At 41.0% G+C, this 20,037-nt stretch overlaps 1 protein-coding gene across 2 annotated transcripts in view; it reads right to left on the bottom strand.

Moving 5' to 3' along the window:
• Positions 1-17,377, bottom strand: part of LOC130545026 (teashirt homolog 2) — a 47,428-nt gene extending 30,051 nt beyond the window's left edge. Inside the window, exon 1 of one of the 2 annotated variants that reach the window (XM_057319316.1) lies at positions 16,922-17,377. In XM_057319316.1, the coding sequence (XP_057175299.1) occupies positions 16,922-16,961 (40 nt within the window). In that variant the 5' untranslated portion in view covers positions 16,962-17,377. Of the gene's footprint in view, positions 1-14,348; positions 14,469-16,921 lie in introns of those variants that run through there. The other variant, XM_057319317.1, reaches the window with a different exon arrangement.
• Between the last annotated feature and the right edge of the window lie 2,660 nt (positions 17,378-20,037).

Raw genomic sequence — 20,037 nt, forward strand, 5'->3', positions numbered from 1 at the left:
GCCTTTTTCAAAAATATAAAAGCACGTATGAAACAACACAAAGTGATTACAATTTCTTATACAATATTTGCGTGACCTATGGAAAAATGCTTTTCTCCCCGCGAGTCAGTGTCACCTCGGACGCTATTTATCAACAAACACATAAACTTCATAAATGCGTCACATTCACAAGCGGCTTTCATAATGGTCAGCAGTGTTAGGTAAACACTCTTTTGCTTTACAGTCAAGAGTCTGTGTTCCTGTTTGCGTGTATCCACAGCTCAACCCCGGCCTGCAGCAATATCTTTCCCAACAGCCCTTTAATAAACTATGGTCTTCTTCATTAGCCCGTTTGTGCTTTATGATTGATCGCTGCCAGTCAACAGAGCTCATTCCCAGCCCGCAACCTTTCAGCCGTGCAGAATAAGGAGCGTTTTCAGTCGACGCTGATCACGGCACTAAAGGGAAGTATTCATTGGGAGCCAAGAAGGGAGTGGTCCAAGGTTTTGTGGGATCAGAGCTGGATGGCATCGCAACAGTGATTCTTTTGTCCACGTCTACGTAAAGGGACGCGTTATAGAGATGCTGTATATCTGTACAATGGATGAGCTGTGGTTTTTTTTTGTGAAGGGGTTAAAAACCTGATATGGGATGTCACACAAGACCAAGAAAACGATGTTGCACGAAACATTTGCATGTAGATTTATGCATTTGGCGGATGCTTTTATCCAAAGTGACTTACAATGCATTACAAGGTATACATTTTAAGTAAAAAAAAAAAAAGACAGACCGTCATAATATGATTCAAAGGAGTGTTTCATTGCCTATGGCTTGTTAAACAAAAGGCCATAACAATTTATGAAAAATATGCGGTGAATCAGGTTTTTAGTCCAATATACTTACATTTTACGTTGTACAGCACTTTGGATAGCTCTGCTATGTGAAAATGTGCTATATAAATAAAATGGGCTTACTTACTATACTAAAGCCTTGTGCAAAACGACATTAAAACAAATAAAATAACAGCAATTAATTCATCACGCCTAACACGATTACTAGCGTTTAATGTAAAACGTCAAGCTGCAATACCAGAACGCAGGTTCTCTAATGCAAAGATTACAAAGCACTAGTTGTGACAGCACTGAGAGAAAGAGAGAGAGGAACGGGCGTACAAAAAGGGCAAGGTGCCGAATGATGTTCGGCTGGAGTAATAAAGTCAGTAATATCACTATCTCGCCCTCCTCTCTCAAGGATTGCTATAAACCTATTTCGAAAATTGCGCCCATATATTTGCGCGAGACAGTTAGCTCGTCCCGTTGACAGTGCAAACTTTTAAGGTGAATTATGCCCGTGTCATTCAGAGGCGTTTATCAAAACGGGTCAATTACTCACGGGGCGAAATTTCGCAGGCTTAGCGCTGGCGCTCAGGGTGGTGCTCGGGACAGCAAAGCCTTCCGGGGGGAAAAAAAACACGCGCCTGGACGATATTACCGACGTAATCACTGTAGCGTGTAAACATACAGCCTCGTAAAAATAAATATGCATTTATCACATCACATTTATATCCGAGCTATAATTTCACGACAAGCAAAGAAAACAAACAAACAAACACAGACGCCCACTCGTTGGGCGACATTTAGGGTCACGGATCAGAATTCCTTCACGCTCCCCATCTCTACCATCACATTACCATCGAATTTCATATGACCGTCTTTAAATAATGATCAAAGTGGGCTGTTTGCAAATCGCAGTCGTTCTCTCTTCAATATGCCCGTGGGTGGAAGAACATTCCTTACACTCATGATGCGAGCCTTAGGTGACTCTACCCTCGTGCGTGCGTGACCGCCGGACACAGACAAACGTATATCTGAGAGTTGGAGCTCTCGGAACAGCTTTAATGGTGGGCTTCATCTTAACTGGTAAGCGGCACTCTTTTGAGGCTCAGGATACGGGATCACGAAAACAAGCCGGTAATTACAGAGTTAAGTCATCTGACTTCGTTTTTATTACAGTCAATTTCCTCCCCCCTGGAAGAACAAAAAGCTACACCCACCCGTGTAATCACGGGGTTTGATTCTCGTGTGTGCGCCTAATGCGACGATATCATCCCATCCAACAATGGCTCCACGCATCACCTCTTTGTTCCAGATGACAGACACGCAGAAAAGCGCACATCAAAGCCAAACCCGTGACGCAAAACTGTTCCAGTGTACATTGTAACCCAACATTAACACGGCTTCTTTTTAAACCTTCCAGTCAAACTCTGTTGCCAGCGAAATCTGCGTTTATATTCTTTGATATTTTGTAAATACCATTGTGACTATGCGTATATTTTGCAAAATCAACATTTAAAGAGATAATAAAAAAAACCTGTCATCATTTATTCACCTTCAAAACCTGTATATGAGTCCTTCTTCTGTGAAACACAAAAGAAGATATTTTGATAAATGTGTCAATTCAATGGAAGTCAATGGGGGTCAATGTTGTTTGGTAACCAACGTTCGTTTGTGTTCGGCAGACTAACTTTTTCAAAATCATACTTTTGTTATCTCTTTAATAAACATTCAACCTCCATTTTTGTTTTAAAATCATTTCCTAGCATAGCTAAAATGCTGTAATGGCACAGTGCGCAAACACATCATCACGTGAACGCCAACGCGCTGATCTCACAAATAGGTATTTGACCCGGGTCGTGTATACTATCATACTAATCCAACGCAATTACGGCGTATTGTCACACAGGGCGGCGGAGGGAGGACGGGCGGGCGGGAGAGAGAGAGAGAGAGAAGCCAGCTCGCTTTCTTCATTGGGCCTAAAATCAGTACAGGAAATGAATATGGATGGCCTGAGGCAAGAGGGGAAGGAAATTCAGAGGCTGATGAGGTCCCTGATGGAAGGATTTGGACACCGTGTGCTACCTCATGCCTGGACGCCTGCCACATACTGCCAGAACACGAGCGTGACGACAACGCAAACAAACACACAAAACGCACAACACGGGGGTAGGATATTGCTTGAACTGTCAATAAACAGCATTTTTGGGTGAGATGCGGATCAATATTTACACATTTTAGGTGTTCTTAAAGGGACAGTTCACCCAAAAATACAAGTTCTGTATCATTTGCTCTCGTGTCATTGGAACACAAAAGAAGATATTTTGAGAAATGTCTCTGTGGTTTTGTGTTCACTGTTCATACAATGGTAGCTAATGTTGTTTGGTTACGTTCTTCACAACAACAAAACACGTTCTTCAAAATATCTTCCACAGAGCAAAGAAAATCCTACAGGTTTGAAATAATGATAGCAGAATTTTCATGTTTGGGTGAACTATCCCTTTAATGGGCAACATGCATAACAATTACAAGAATGATCAAAATTCTAGATGCAGCAGGACATCTTTCCTAAAGTATTGCACATCAACTACCCATATACGATAAACAGAAACATTACCCCGACACAGACCCATAAACACATCCTCACAAAGACACGTTTAATGACCCTTAGCCCAAACAAACGCTAGCCGAGCCGTGCGCACACAGGCGCGTTTTGAAGTAGCGAACATCTGTCAGGAGCCGCTAAGATGGCAGTGTTTCAGCGAGCGGGTATCGAGCAGGTGCGGCGACGGCCACGTGTGCGGTGACAGGCACATTCGTCTCCGTGATTGATCAGCTCAAGCAAAGCAGACAGGAAGCAATGAGACTTGAATCAGGGTTTCGGGAAGCTCCCATGGGCCCCTGCAAAACAGGGCCACGGGGGCCAGCGGCGGGTCAAACGTAACGCGAGCGCTCCGCAGTGAATCAGATCCGCCGCCAGATTTATTATTTCATAAAATCGCGGCCTAATTCGCCACAGCTAATTGCGACATAAAATCGGATATTTATAAATCCTTCACATGTGTTACGCGCGTCTGAACATCTGCAACGTTATAAAATCCGCTGGAAGCCGAATTAATCAGATCTCTGGTCTGGTTACATCAGCTTTCGGCGTCAGACGTGAAATGGATGCACTGTAAGTAGACCGCGAGGACGACGTCACTCTCGTGCCATCTGCTAGCAGGTTGGCACGCGGTTTTGTGTATCTGCACGATCACCAGGAAGTCCCTCTCGAAAATAGAACACATTTCTGCCATCCTCTCCTGCGTGCCAGCTTACGGGCGTGCTGCGCTGATAGAAACACAAAGCATTTTCAGTGATATCTGGATGTAAAATAGATCACAGGGGGACTCTGAGATGCAGCAAAGTGGATGGTAATCTATTCAGATACAGATCAGGGTCGTAAACCAGTGAAATGATATTCAGACATCAAATTCAAGGTGTCAAGATTTTAAAAGCATCAGTATTACTGATGCTTGTAGTTATGCATACTTAAGAATTAAGCATACTAAACTTTCTTACAACTGACAATTTTTACTAGGGCTTCACGATATACCAATTGAAAAAAAAATACCGCAAATGTGATTTTACAGTATCTAATGTTTACAAAATGATGAAAGAAAAGGTCATAGATTAACATCGACGAAAGGACACGCGCCATGTCTAGGTACCAAAACACGACGGAGACTTGGAGTCGGGCTGGTAGGACATCCAGAAAACACAACCGACTTTACTGCAACATCCTCAAACGCTCTGACGGCGAACTGTGCATGAGCAAGCACCACTAACAAACTTCATTCGAATCTACAAATCTAGTCCTTTCAATATAACTGACATGCCGCTCGAAAACGGGGGAAAATTAAAAAGAACTTAAAGTTTCACTATCATGACAAATGGGAGCAATTTTAGCAGAAGACTATTAAGCTTCCCATTCAGACGCGCCAATAAATTTCCAAAACACACGACAAAAAAATTCCCAAATCATAAATCACGACTAACAAATTACACGGCTACAATAACAGAGAACCAGGATCGGAAAAGAAGACGGCGTTTTAGAATACGGTGGGGGGCGGGAAGCGCGCGCACGCCGCTCTTGAGGGTCATTGGGTCTCATTGGCGGTCTGATGGGACTCGTCCGGAGCACGATGAGGGCCGGCGCTCATTTGACTGTGGATCCGCTGGATTCTAATGACTCCCTCCGGCAGCGTAATGGCAGGTATTAAAGCGCTTATCCCAGCGAGGACCTCAGCCACACATGTCTGCACTCATGCGGACCCGGCCACTGACGGACTAACTACAGGCCTCCACGCTGGCCGTCCTGGCCCTCGGTGATGCAGCTGCACATCTTTAACAGCGCGACTCGGAGGGGAAAGTCAAACGGAGAGGCCGAGGGGCGGAGAGACGGATGTACGCCCCCTGTGAGAGACCGAGGTGTAATGAGGGGAGACGAGAAAATTGAGGGGGGAATCTGGGAAGGAAGGGATAGACGGACCTGTATCTGGTGCATTTTATAGAGTAGTGGCCAAATGAGATGCCCCACTTTGGGAAATTGACGTCTTTGCTATTTATGCAAATATACTGTTAAGGATTTATTTTAAAATAAATCTCTACATGATGTTGTTTAGTTGTGCTTGGAGTACAAACTAAGCTTAGTTTTGAACAGAATTTAGAGAAGCTTGGCAAGAATATACACAACAGCTCACCGAGTCAAAACCCAAGAAAATCACTACAAAATATCACTACTAAGAGGCAATCAGCAAAATATTAATAACAGATCCAATTTCAGGCAATGTTTGCTTTATTTGTTCTTTATTTCTATATTTCCCTCTTTTTTCCCTATGCATAGTTTGTGTATTTGAAAAAAACCCAATCCCTAACACGCTGTCATGTTGTCCAACAAATACCTTAAAAATGTTGTGTTTTGTCCATGTTGAACCACACACCTCGCCTGAGGGGGCGCTACAAACAAACAGACATTACCTTTGACCACTACTGTGTTGACCTAATCGCTTTTCGACACCAAAAACCAATCTAAAATTAAAATGAATACACTTTAATAAACATCAAAGTGTCCCTATTAACATATAACACGCTTACCGTGCACTATTTATCTGCATGGTTTACCAAAATAAATAAAATGTGATCTTTTATCAAATACATCGCAAATCCTTTTAACATTCCATTCCCTCATGAATCAATGTACATCAGACAAAATACATTTCATCCTTTCAAAATGATATTAAACATGTTGCAAATATCATTTCACACTGTGGTTACAGTGGGATAAACGTCCAAAAAGGTAAATATTCCACCCAAGTTCTTCAAACTCGCTACTTTCTGCTGAAAATCCCAAAACATTTCACACCCCTTAATCTGATAACTGGAAACACAAACATTTCCATACGCGGCACGCAGAAGAAAAAACAACCACGTCACAGGACGTACAAACCACAGAAACCACAAATGAGTCAAATGGCAACGAGACGAAAGAAATGACGTTGAAAGTCAAAAAGCAGCATTAACACTATTTTACATCCAACAAGCTTCTCAACGTTACACCCACCAGGAGTTTACTGGAACCTTGTCTTCGTGACTCAAGACGCCGTGTTCAGGAAGGCCTGGCATCACGTTTTGTTTCATACAGATACAGTTGGCCCACAGTAAGGCATGCGTCTGTCTTTCTGTACAAAGGCTCCACTGTGCGCTATCAATCATGTGAAGCCGGCATGAAGCTATAAATCCCTTCTTTGAGGAAATCCCCCCTCCGTGCAGATTTACAGAATGGTGAGGGGTGAGGTGCCTGCCCACATACTGTACTGTATATATATGAGTACATTACCAGCAGATAAACTGGGTTTTGATTTACAGTAGTTTCCAGATAATGACAGGTGGAATGTCATTTTTTAAAATGGGATAAACATGAATTTTAATATTTGCTGTTAGTATACGTACAGTATAATTCAGTCACGACGGGGGTTTCAGTCGAGGGGAAATGTACCCGTAATGTCAATAATATGGTGTACTTGGCATGACGTGTTAAAATTCAGCGGACACAAGCGGAGATTTTTAACTCTGACATGCACACAAGGATCAGTAAAAAATAAGAACAATTTTGACAATATTTACTCCTTAAAGGAACAGTTCACCCAAAAACGTAGGAAACAATTATTTGTTCTGACGAACACAAAAGAAGATATTTTGAAGAATGTAGGAAAGCAAACGGTTCTGGGGCACTTTTGACTATACCATTGTCATTTTCCTCCTGGGACATTCTACCAGAAACGTGCATTTTCTGTCCTTGAACCGTTACAGTGAATATTTCATCCCAAAAAAACGTCTAAAACTGACTGATGTTTGATTTCTGAGAGACGTTCTGTAAAGGAATATGTCATTCGTTAGGTTCTCGGATTTGTTTTCTTTATTAAAACACTTGTGAAAATCACAAATCGTGTCCTTCTCCTCAGCCAAATTAGACCTTCAGCTTTCATAGTTTTGTTATGCTAAAAAATGTTATTTAGAAGAAAAAACTCAATCGATAGCAAGTTTAAGTTGTTATCATTCATATCAGTTGATTAAAAACATGAAATTATACATACATTCTACAAATAAATACTATTTTGTCCCCATGTTTTTGGTCAGTCCTGCCATGTTTACATAAAACTCAACACTAGAATGTGTGCAATACGCCTTTGGTTTGACTCATTCAGGAAATGACATCATTTGACTGAGGGAAAGCTGACACCGATCAAGGGTGAGTTCTGTCATTGAATTGTATGATTTTCAGCTTGTTTTGCATGTTTTTTGAGGAGGACGAGCTAAAGTGTCAGGCCCTGTCATGGTAAATGTACGTTTCTGGTAGAATGTCCCTCCTATGGTAGTCAATGGTGCAGGCCAAGAACTGTTTGGTTAAAAGCATTCTTTCAAATATCTTTCTCTGTGTTCATCAGAACAAAGACATTTATACAGATTTGGAACAACTCGAGGGTGAGTAAATGACGACAGAAATTCATTTTTGGGTGAACTGTCCCTTTAAGAGCTGTGGTCCACAAAAACAACTGATCCATTTTAGTCTCCTCACATGTGATTATCATATGACTTCTAAAGATGTATGGCTTGGTTTTATAGTGCTTTTACGGTGTTTGACATTTCTGGTGCATGACAGAAAATTAGCATGCGAGTGAAGAAACGGTGACAGATTACTAGTGAACTGTCCAAATCCTTCCAGTAAGATGACATCGCCGTGGACCGGACAGTGATAGAACTGCAGCTCTCGGCAACTTTCTATCACATAAAGTTTGACTTCTGATTCGACTCGCAGTCTTGTAAGAGAAGAGCAGATAACAGGAACTCCAACACGCTCGTTCGAGGCCTCGCTAGAATGATTGAGGCTTTTTCAAAGTTAGAACACGCTTCAAGAGGGCACGGCAATTAATAGGAGAAATTACATTTCATAGGATCTTTAGTGGAGCGAGTTCGTCTTCGCTGCAGATTGTAATGCTGCATAATTTCAATGGTTTGCTCACATTTATTTTATTTTGCTAAATTGCAATATTAGTCATACACTCATTATAGGGCCCATCAGTTCTCGGCAAATTCCTACTGCCGTTCATTTCCAGCGGAGACGATGCAGGACGTGTAATTTCACTCGCTGATGTGGAGTACTGACATCTGAGGTCAGAACACACCCTTAAACAGGACATAATTAAAGGGATAGTTCACCCAAAAATGGAAATTCTGTCATGAATTACTCGCTCTCCAGTTGTTCCCAACCTGTATAGATTTTCCCATTGACTACCATAGTAGGAAAAATGACAATGGTAGTCAAAAGTGCCCCAGAACTGTTGCTGTCATACATTCTTCAAAATATCTTCTTTTGTGTTCAACAGAACAAAAAACTATATAATGTTTAATTATAGTAATTTTTCCTACTATGGTAGTCAATGGGGTCTGAGAACTGTTTGGTTACAAGCATTCTTTCACATATCGTTTTCTGTTTATTACATTTATGCAGATTTGAAACAACGAAGGCGAGTAAACGATAACAGAATATACATTTTTGGGTGAACTGTCCCTTTAAAGGGACCCCCATGTTGTTCAAAACCTGTGTATGACTCTTTCTTCTGTAGAACACAAATGAAGATATTTTGAGAAATGTCTCAGTGGTTTTGTGTTTATACAACGGAAGACAATGAGATTCAATGTTTTTGGGTCACCAACGCTCTTCAAAATATCTTCTTTTGTGTTCTGCAGAAGAAAGAAAGTCACACAGGTTAGAAATGACATGACGGTGAATAACCCAACTCCAAATCTTGTTTTTTATGTACCGCACAGCATTAAAACAGCGTGATGTTCCACCACTGGGTCTGGAGCATCATCAGCCAAATAAACCCGATCTTTGCCGCACCGTTACATGCCGCATCCCTCTCAACGCCTTTAACCATTAATATGTTCATGCTGTTCCCTTAATCATGTTGTAAGCACAACTGAATTATTCTATATCCTGCAAGGACACCTAAGCTGTCACTGCTGTTTAATGAGTTTCAATTAAGCTGTTAGTTTCAGAAGAACGGCGCGCCTCGTGCCGGGCGTCTACTCGCAACTCTGCAAGGACACAAACAAGACGTTTTATTGTGGCAGATTTACTCCATCAAAAGTGCTCCGCGATTTCAATCAGAGCGTTAAGATACGTCAGCGTGCTTTGTTGTGAAATGTTATTGTTAAACGCGGACATTTATTCGCGTTTGTTCGACGGCTCTGTGGCAGAATAGTTGTTCGGTTATTGAACGGGAGCTTTTCTGGTGCATGTTGTGATCTTCTGTACTGTACTGTATATGATTTAAGGTCTGTAAAGCTGTGGCCTGTTAACGCTTGACTCTCGCAAGTCAAATTATGTGAAGTCAAGGCTGGAAGGAAACATTTCAGTGACTGGCTACAATTAAACAACCTTTGAATTGACGGCACACAAAATTCAGCCCTCCTGCAGCTCTCTCTCTCTCTCTCTCTCTCTCTCTCTCTCTCTCTCTCTCTCGAGAGAGAGAGAGAGAGAGAGAGAGAGAGAGAGAGAAGAAAGAGAAAGCACAGCAAACGTTTACCGCTTTGAGAAATGCACTGTTTTTATTTCCTACGTTCACGAAAGAGCACAAATATGTAAATGACTCACTCGTAAAGTACTCTAACACATGCAAAAATATGCAAACGATCTACACTAAAATGGTCCTCCAACATAGTGTAAAAGAAGTATGCATAACAATCATGTTTGCTTTCTGAATCTCACGCTCTCCTGATCTTTCTCTACTAGAACTTCCTTCGTCACACAAACGCACACCGCGCACCGACGAATCCGGAGAAACTATGCGGGCCGGGGTCCTGCTGACCTCTAGGTGGAACATAATTCACCTTGGATTGAAAGGCAGGCCAGGTCTCGAGAATATCCAGTTGATTCATCAAATTAGTTTCCGTGTAATTGCGCGACACGGCGTGCCATGAAACCTGTCAGCTATAAAGCTGTCGGAAAGCCATCAGCGACCGTGTTTAATGAAGACACCGAAAAAAGAAAAGCCTGAGGTTACGACTGTGCTTTTGGGCACCTGCCAGGGATGTGCTGACGACATCATCTTCCTTCAGAATTTAAACATTCGCTCTTTAAGCATGAATAAAATCAATTTTCCCGGATGATTTAATTAATGTTGCTTTAAGACGCCTCTTAGTCAAGGCTAGTGTCTGATAATGATGCAAAATTAAAATCTGAAATAGCGGCTGTAAAAAAAGTTTGCGATTTAAATTCTATGCCTGTCGATTTACAAAACTGGTAATTATGCTCTTAAATACACAGTACATACACAATAAAACATATTTGTCGATGCGTTTCATGGTGTTTAAAATAAATTGGTCGATTTAAACATTATAAGCACATTTACCTCCTGCCAACCCTAAACCTGATATCATGAAAGTTTGCCGTTCATAATTGTTACAGATCGCACCATTAGCAAAATATTGTCCTAGCTCCTGCCCCATAGACGGTAGCAGGCCGGGGTTAATTTGCATAATAAATCTTAATTGAGACTCATTAAGCACTTGATTGGAAACAAATCAGGTACACTGCGGACAATTTTTAGATTAATGAAGTTTCTGTCTTGATTTCAGCCATCTTCTCAAAGTATTATGTAGGCCAGGAAGATTATCATTCTTATGGTTCCTATAGGAACAAAAGCAAGATGTTGAGTTACAAATATATATAAATAGTGAAATAGTCCTATTAAGCAAATCTATATATGAAGATAAATCTCTTATGTTATTTAAAAAAATAAATATAAATATTATTATCAAATATAAATATTAATATCAAATAATATATTATTAACACTTAAAATTAATTTCTTAAAATTGTCTTTCTGAATTTACTATTATGTGTTTAGGTAAAAGGATCATTTTTGTTTCATTCTGTGAACAATATTTCTTCCAAATTTCAAATAAAAATATTGTCTCCATTTGCATTTACTTGCAGAAAATGAAAACTGTAGAAACAGGTCAAAATAGCAGAAAAGATGCTCTGTATGTTTTTCAGACCTCAAATACTCCAAAGAAAACTAGTTCAACACTAATATAAAAAGCTCAAAAAAATATTTGTATGTGATAACCTGGATTTTTATCATAGTTCTCATGTGTCTTGTCATGCTGCCAGTCTTCCACGTCGCTGTTGGATGACTTTATCTCACTCCTGAAGTTTTGTTTCAATTTTTGAAATTTGTTTTCAACAGACACTGGACTGAAATGGCCACAATACATCTTGAAATGCTGATTAAATGAAAATTTGGAATGGTCTCCTACAAAATAAAAGTCCTACAGCAATCTCATTCCAATCGCTGAGCCCACCATCATATCAGAGCAACAGTGTTTACACTTTCATAGTCGTCTCTGCATTTATATGACACACTTCACCATTAAACAACGCCAAACACACACCTATCTTGTGTACCACGTACTGGGAACAGTGCGTCCCCATTGTTTTCTTTGTCATCTGGACACCTTAAAAACAGAATGAAGCTTTGTGTTCATATCACCAGGATCCTATCGCAGGGACGAGGGGTAAATATGACAGCGAGATCTGAAACTCGAGCCAAAGCCACAGCTCTCGCCCGGACGCAGCACCCTGTCTGAAATCCATCTGGACATGGTAACCTGAACCCACACTGATTGTTCTCAACAACTCTGGAACCATATGGCCTACCGCGCTACGACGACAATTACTAAAACGAGTCTCTGCGTCCATTCACAATCTTTGTGTTTGCAGTGATAAGAAATGGTTTGGGGACATCAGTGTTGCATCCTACGCCTTTTTAACCGTTCACCTGTTAGACCTGTGGACTGTTTTCTAAACCATAAGGTCACACGAAAGCTTTGTGTGAGAAATTTAAGTCCTTACTGCACGCTCACAATCTACCGACGAGCTGCTGTGCTCGAATCATTCAGTACTGAACTGAATCAACTGATTCACTAAAAAAGACTTCACTCACAAAGAACACCATTTTATTTCAAATTGACTTTATTTTTAAACTTTTCGCCACATAACGTTGCTGTAAGGTTTCAGAAGACTATGAATCACTTTTAGAAAAGATTTTGGAGCTTTACTGTGTGACTATTGCTTGCTATTTTTCTTTTTTTGACTTTCATTATAGTCTGAAATACTCTTAAAAAAACGTAAGAGGGTGAGTAAATAACGACAAAATGATCACATTTTCTTTAAAAGATCACGCTTCTACATTTGGCATCATTTTAACTGCACGCTAACACCGCGACACCATCAAAATTCCTGCCGGTAATCAAACACCGTGCACACAAAAGGTGTTTTGTGTTGTCTTTAGCCCTTTCCCCGTCTGACTTTCACTCCAGAAATTGACACAGATCATCTCACGCTCGCTCTCTCTCTCTTCCTCCCGACCTCAATCTCCCAGACCTGCTATCTGCGGAGACCGAGTACAAAATGCCATTTTGTAATTTCTTTTATACTCGGATGTCTGGCAGGAGTAATGAGTTTTAGCCCGAGAGCAATAAAGTCTCTCCATAACCTCATCATTGTTGTGTTTAATGAACAACAACAAAAAAAAGCCACCACCGAGAAATAGAAATAGCTTTTTTTTGCGGCGATGATCGCGTAAAAACATTATCCTGCCCGACCGTCCCGCTAGCGTATCAAATTGTGTCATTTGCCTGGAAACTGGCACAGGTCTCGGAGGAAAGGCAAGGTGAACGCGTCGCCGTGGTGCTCGGGTCCAATCGGGAGGGGTTTTTTTCTCTTAGAAAGAACGCGGGGGAGCGGAGTGGAGCGCTCCGGGGCACAGGAGGGTTCTCCTCTCTCACCTAGACACAGCACCACCCTGTCTGACTCCTGGAGCAAAGCCTCACAAAAACCATCCTGCCAGCTCCACCTGCCAACGCCGGGGCATGCTGGCGGAAATATCATGACATCATCGCCACTGAGACAGGATAAACGTTGCTGTGGTTGAGCTGTTATAGTCATATAAACAAACACTTGGGTATTAGCACAACACACGAGAAAAAAACGACCCGAGCGCTCTTTTCTGCTATGCACAGTATTAACAACGCAAAACAAACATACTGTATTCTCCGGCTATTTTACAGGCTGAACAAAAGCAAAACCTGATTCATGAAAAAGGATTAACGTCATAAAAACACCACATCTGTGTGTTCCGCGTTAAATTCAGGTGCACAGAGAAGCGGAAGTGATGACTATTTCTGTTGTCTACTTTCATCTTAAATTCCTCTTATTCGTGCATATGTCTGTGCTGGACTGTCGCTACGTAGACTAGACAAACAACATCTGCCTTGATCCTCCGATGTTTCCAGAACAGGCCACTTAAGAGGACTTTGAGCTAGCCAATTCCCAGAAGCCCCCGTCACTCACGTATTGGCACTGCAACACTTAATGCCTTTGTCTGTCCACCAATTTATCTGGTTAACAACAAATTGGGCTAACCGTTTGAAGCAGAAACTGATTAGAAACATAAGCTAGAGAGAAATATCACAGGTCTCAAATGCACGTCGTGCTAATAACTCCAACACATTCAAATCTCTTTGCTGGGCAATATTAAAAATATACATGTGGATTTTGTCAGACGATATTTTACACGTTATATATCCTTGCTCTGAAACCTCCTGAAATAAAAAAACTAAAATGGTAAAAGTCCACTTGACTAAATACACATGAAAAAGACGACATAATTCTCATGTTTGTATATGCGCCAATCTTTATAGATTTAGTTTATCTTCTACCAAATCATTGCATGCATATATACTTTTTATATCGTGTGTACACTCATTCAAATCAATCCCATCATTCCCTTTAACTCTCTGAGAATCACACCCGTTCTCACAATATCGTTTTTCAATTTCAATTTCAATATTTTTGTTTTTGCCCAGCATCACTAGGATGCCAACGCCAGTTTCCGCCATAAAGCTAAAATGCATAATCCACCTGACCTTCCCGTGACTGCTAGCCGCCTCAGTCACGCGAGCGATATTAATTGCGTAATTCAGCCAGGACGCGTCTTTACTCGAAATGGCTGCGTTTCCACGGCGAAGAAAGATAACCCGCGCATATCGCTGCCACATAACGAAATGAAAGCCATTTCATACCCGCAACCCCGTACATCTGTAGGAAATATGGAAAAGAGGGGTGGAGTAAAAAAAGGAGAACAAAATATTCTCATTCCTCGCATCTTCTCGGGTCTTATTTTAATACCTCTCCCTCTCCTTGTTCGCCCCTCCACACATCATTAAACATATTATTATAACATGACTGTCAGCTTGCGTCTCTCTCGCCGCTCCATTCTTGCTCTGCCAGGTAATCAATTTGTCGTCACTCTCTGTAACCCCAGTAAAGTCATCAAGGGGAAATGAGTTACAGCTGCAAAAAGCCTTCAAGAATATAGGTGGTGGGGGGCCGGGGGGAGGGAGACAAATGACAACACGGGCCTGGAATATTCGGCACGCTGATAGCACATCCCAGGTCTGGAAGATGAAATATTAATGCACAATTTGTTTATCTGCGGGCCCACATCTCTCCTGCGCCGAGCTGTTAATTTTCTATCTGCGCAGACAACGGATCAGTCAGTCATGAACTCTTCACAGCCATTACCGGGAGACATTTTGATTAAGTATTCCTAATGTAGTGGATAGAAAGAATGAAAACACTCTGCCTGCCAACTTTTGATTGACCATTAAGCCACTGATGAATGTGCCTGTCAAAGAGGAGACAATTACCTCAACAATGAAGAAACTCTTCTGGAAAGCTTATTTCTCCATAGGGCTGACACATTTACCAGATTACAGCCGAGCGGGCCCAGAGCGTGTAAAGGGATCGCTCAGGAATCTTCGCAAAAGTTCACCCAATAATTGCGCCGCCTTTGTCACGGGGAAGGGGCTTTTAGGGGGAGCGCGCGTGTGTGTGTGTGAGAGAACGGGAAAGTGGCAGACGAAACAGAAACGAGGAAGAGGGGACTTAGCATCTTGAGGGGCTTTTAAGATTCGACGTTGCTGGCAGCCTACGAGGACCATCTGTGGGTTTGTCTACTGTTATTATAAAGAGTGATCATCCGTAAGCATCAGCGTATACAAAACGCCGACCGATTGTACGTGCATGCAACTGCTGCGTTTCATTTTTTGCTTCGCTGCTTTGAGGGAAATACTGCAATGTTTTGCTATAAAAAAAACAATCAAGATTTACACCTTTACCTGCGGCGTACACACACACACAATAATAATCAAAATATTTTCTTTTCTCAAAATGTAAAACAGGGCTTGACCTGAGGAAAATGAACATACACTGGCTTAAATATACAAACAATTTCAGCAGGCCTATTTATGTTTTGAAGACGTTTAATAATCACAACAGCCGCCACCTGAGGTCATGGGAAGGCTAACAAAGAACACATGATAAATGAATCTATTAGAAATTAATCTATCAATAAATCCAAGCTGACGTGTGATCAATCATAATCCAAATCAAAGCCTGGGGGGATAAAGGGGAAATGTTTCTGTGGATGTAGAAAAGCTTTCTGGTTTACAGCCAATTGCAATGAAGTGCATGACAAGATCATGGCTGCGCCTCAAAACCTAATAAGATGACTTCCTAGGCAGCATTTTAAACACCGAAAACGTCACCCAAAAATACAGTCTAAGAAAGAAGCTCACTAAGTTTTAAGCTTCTAAAACAGTACTTCAACACTGGTATACTTTTGTGCTAAAAGAAACAAAAATGACCACGCTTATTCATTTCAGTGAAGCTAGAAATGTAAACCCTGTCATTTTTGTTTACATAGGACTTGCGGACATAACAAGCAAGTCCAAAAAAAATGCTTTCTAGTTAGGCAGCTCACAGGATTTTGAACTACAACCGAGGAAACAACGTGAACTGACAAAACCGGCGTCGAGTAAGTTTAGAGCAAGTCAGATGAAGGAGCTCGCGCGGTCGTTTAGGCTAACCAAAACCCGCAGACGGGATTCTTATTCTGTATTTCGCGCTCCCGAGCGCGCGTGCCTACACTACGGCGAGTGTGTGTGCGCGTGTCCGTCCGTCTATGAGATATTACGGGTTCATATGAAGTTCACCGATGTACCGAATTCAAAGCGGCACTTATTTTCGTACTCACGCCGTATTTCCCTCAGATTTATAGCGAAACGCGTCACGGGTCGCTTTCCAACAAAACCCGGCCGAAGTTTTAAAGTTGTTCAACTTTTGGTTCCCCAAAAAGAAAAAAATCGCCACAAAATTCTTGCAGACTTTTAAAACTAAGAGATGATCGCGTTCAGTCCAATTCTGCGAATCACGTCAATATTATGGTAAAAGAAACCTTTCCCGAGCCCATCATTTATCTTCTGACAGCTATTAAAACATCCTCTTTGTTAAACAACATCGCTTTCACTTTCATCATAAATCTCACCAAGATGATAAAACATACTCGCTTTCCTTCTTTCGTAAGCTTAACGCGGCCGAATTCTAACCTTCGCGTTAAGGTGAACGTAAAACGATAGATGTCAGGTTAAATTCTTACCCGTAGCCCGTTTGGGAGCCTGCTGTTTCCTCCTCGGCATGTTCAACTCTCTTTAGTTCGCGTACAGTATATTTGAGCCCACTTGAAATACAGTATAAGCGCTCTGATATAGTCCATATACGCGCAATAGAGACTCTCTAATGCGCTTCGCCTCCGTACGATCCAGTATATCAGAAACGCTGTCCGGGCAAAAATCAGGTGTCTGTTTTTATTTCATACGGCTCTCCTTCCTAGACAGACAGATCTATGGCGGATTGTTTTGCCTTTTTCTGTCCCGTCTCTTCTTCTTTTGCTTCCGAAGCCACGCTGTCAACCGCTACGAAACCTGCTCGGAAAAGAAGAAATAAAAGGCGTGCGTGTGAAACGGCGTGTATCACACAGCCGCAAACATCGATCCATAGAAGAAACTGAACATTAAAAACTCCTCCTCCTCCCTCCTCCTCCTCCTCGCCTGGACTTGATGATGGCAGCGAGACATTTGTTACACTAGATAAGCACGAGTTTATTAAAGAGACAGAGGCCGTGGAAGAGAAAATAACACGAGACAGCCCACGAGTACGACCTCGCTTCTGCTCTCTCTGGCTGTAGTTGCGCTCTTAAAAATATATAAATGTTTCTTTTCAGTCATGCCATAGAATAATTATTTTGGATGAACTAAAAACATTTTTACCATTTTATATGCTGTGTCCAAATTAACCCACTTATACTATGCATTAAAAGTATGTGCCTTTTTTGATATTTAAGTATGCAACAAAAAGTATGCGAGTACTGGTTGGACACATTGTTAACGCTAACAATAACATAAAAAACAGTTGTGTCAAAAACAACACATCTCTGTGTTATTTCTGGTAAACTAACTCGACTTGTGTTGTCCCTTTCATTCATTTAGCACAAAATGTGTTAAAATGACATACCGTGTGAAAAAGCATAACACAAACAGTGTGTTAATAATTAACACATCCTTTCTGAGAGTGTTCTGCTTGCGATTCAGCTGTTTACTTTTATTATTTCCTTATTTCTTTACTATATCATTTAATTTATGAAACCAGTGATGCGATCATTTCTTAATTCAGTGTAGCATCACTAAACTCCTCCCTCTCACACGTCACCAGAAACAATACAAACATAGCCTATGGACTATACTATTTAGGGCAGCTAATATGTGAATTGACATGCAGGGATCGTGTGAAGATACAGACCTTCATGCCTTTATTTTTACAATTTTATCAGATATGCTGAATGCAGTCCTGTGAAAAAAAATACATTACTGTGTATGTAAGCGCTGGTTAATTAACGGAAAGCATGTGTGCGATATGTACTGTAATTATTTTTAGTTGCTGCTAGAGATTGAACATAATTATTGTCATGCCGTAGTAATTAATTACATGATATGCTTCATGTGTAGGGTACAGTAGATTTTAACTAGAGTTGTGTACAGTGTAGCTGTAGATTCCAGTTATGCTTCTTATTGGTAGAGAACCAAGCACTTACATGGGTTTTATGAAAAAATATTTAAAAAAAAAAACACTACTAATAACAATAAATCATACTATTTAAAGGCACATTATAATGCATCATTGTCTATCATTGGCTATAGACGGTTTCAGCAGCAACAACATAAACAAACTTAACCTCCGGTAGACCTCCGCAAAGAATCAATAACAAGTTTTAATATAATTTGATCCAATAAAATTAAAAATTAAATAAATTGTTTTATTATAACCAAACACTGACCAGGGCCAGGCGCGCGTGTCCGGTGAAACAGTCTATAGTTTCCACATACTTCAGGTTTAAAAATGTTAGTGCAAAGACGGAGAAAACAATGGGGTTATACTGCACAGTGAATTTACTATATGCAAACAAAGTAATGCTAATGAACAACATACTGTAAAAATACAACGTAACTGTAATAGATTTTAATCTATGTGATGTTTTACATTGCTATAATAGTGCCGCAAAATGAATACATACAGTACAGTTTTAAATTCATGTTGTTCATTTGCTTTTGTATTACTCAGTTTTTGCCTAAAACACAGCAATCTTAACACTAAATTTGACTGTTTTTAAAGACACGCGGTTACTTGAAAATAGCCTTTGCGTTTAAAGTGAAAAAGCACAGCAGAGTGAATTTAGGTAAATTGGGCCATATTTTACCTGTCACAAAGTTCTCAAATGTACCCATTATGATCATTTGTAAACTCAAACCGACTGCTTTGATTTCAACTGTAGCCATAGAAGCATTAAAATCTTTGGCTGAAAAATCTTTATGATGTCATAGTAACCGTAACAATGAGTGGCACATAATCAGTCACCGCACATTGTTCCGTACAGCTTCATAACAGTGTAACTGTATTCTCACACGAGAAAAAAAAGAAAGCCGCGGTTTGCTTTCTGAAGCGCTCTCCAGTGTCTCACCATTTGTGTCCCAACCTCTCACCATCTCTGATTATTGAGGTCACCGATAAACAAATGAGTGGCCATTACTCACAGAGTACAGATGACCTCAGCGCACACGCCCCCTCCCACCATTGCTGCGTGATAAATGATCCCGCTGTCATACAGAGAGATGATTCCGCCTTTGTTAATCTGTTATGTGGTGACGTTACCCGATCCTCCTGTTCTCCAGCCTGCTTTTCCTCCAGTTTCTCGCTTTCGCTCTCTCTCTCCGAGCTGATGTGCAGATGCCAGTCAACGTGCGATGATGGCAGAGACCTCCCATGAACTTGACATGAACTCCGCCGATCAATCAGTGTTCGGCTTCTGCTCTGTCCATACCTGTCTGACAGCTTTTAACAGCCCTTGTGTATAAAAAGCTAACACACGGACACAAACACATAGAGAGACAGAGCCGTCACTCAACTTCGACGGGCCCGGGACAAAATTATAAGGGCGGATGGACCCCCTTTTATTCTCAGAGAAATTTAGTATCCCAGATAAGCCACCATATCACTGTTGCCTAAAATAACACATTTTGTCTAACTTTATATTTGTGAAGAGCAGTCCGCATATTTTTAAATATTCATCATTTTAAGGGCTTTGTTTTGGTAATGCTTGCGAAGGGATGCGTCACTAAATATCGCATATTTACAGGTTCATCCGAAAATAAATACTCTGTC

This window comes from Triplophysa rosa, linkage group LG21 (genome assembly GCF_024868665.1).
Source record: "Triplophysa rosa linkage group LG21, Trosa_1v2, whole genome shotgun sequence".
NCBI classification, from domain to species: domain Eukaryota; kingdom Metazoa; phylum Chordata; class Actinopteri; order Cypriniformes; family Nemacheilidae; genus Triplophysa; species Triplophysa rosa.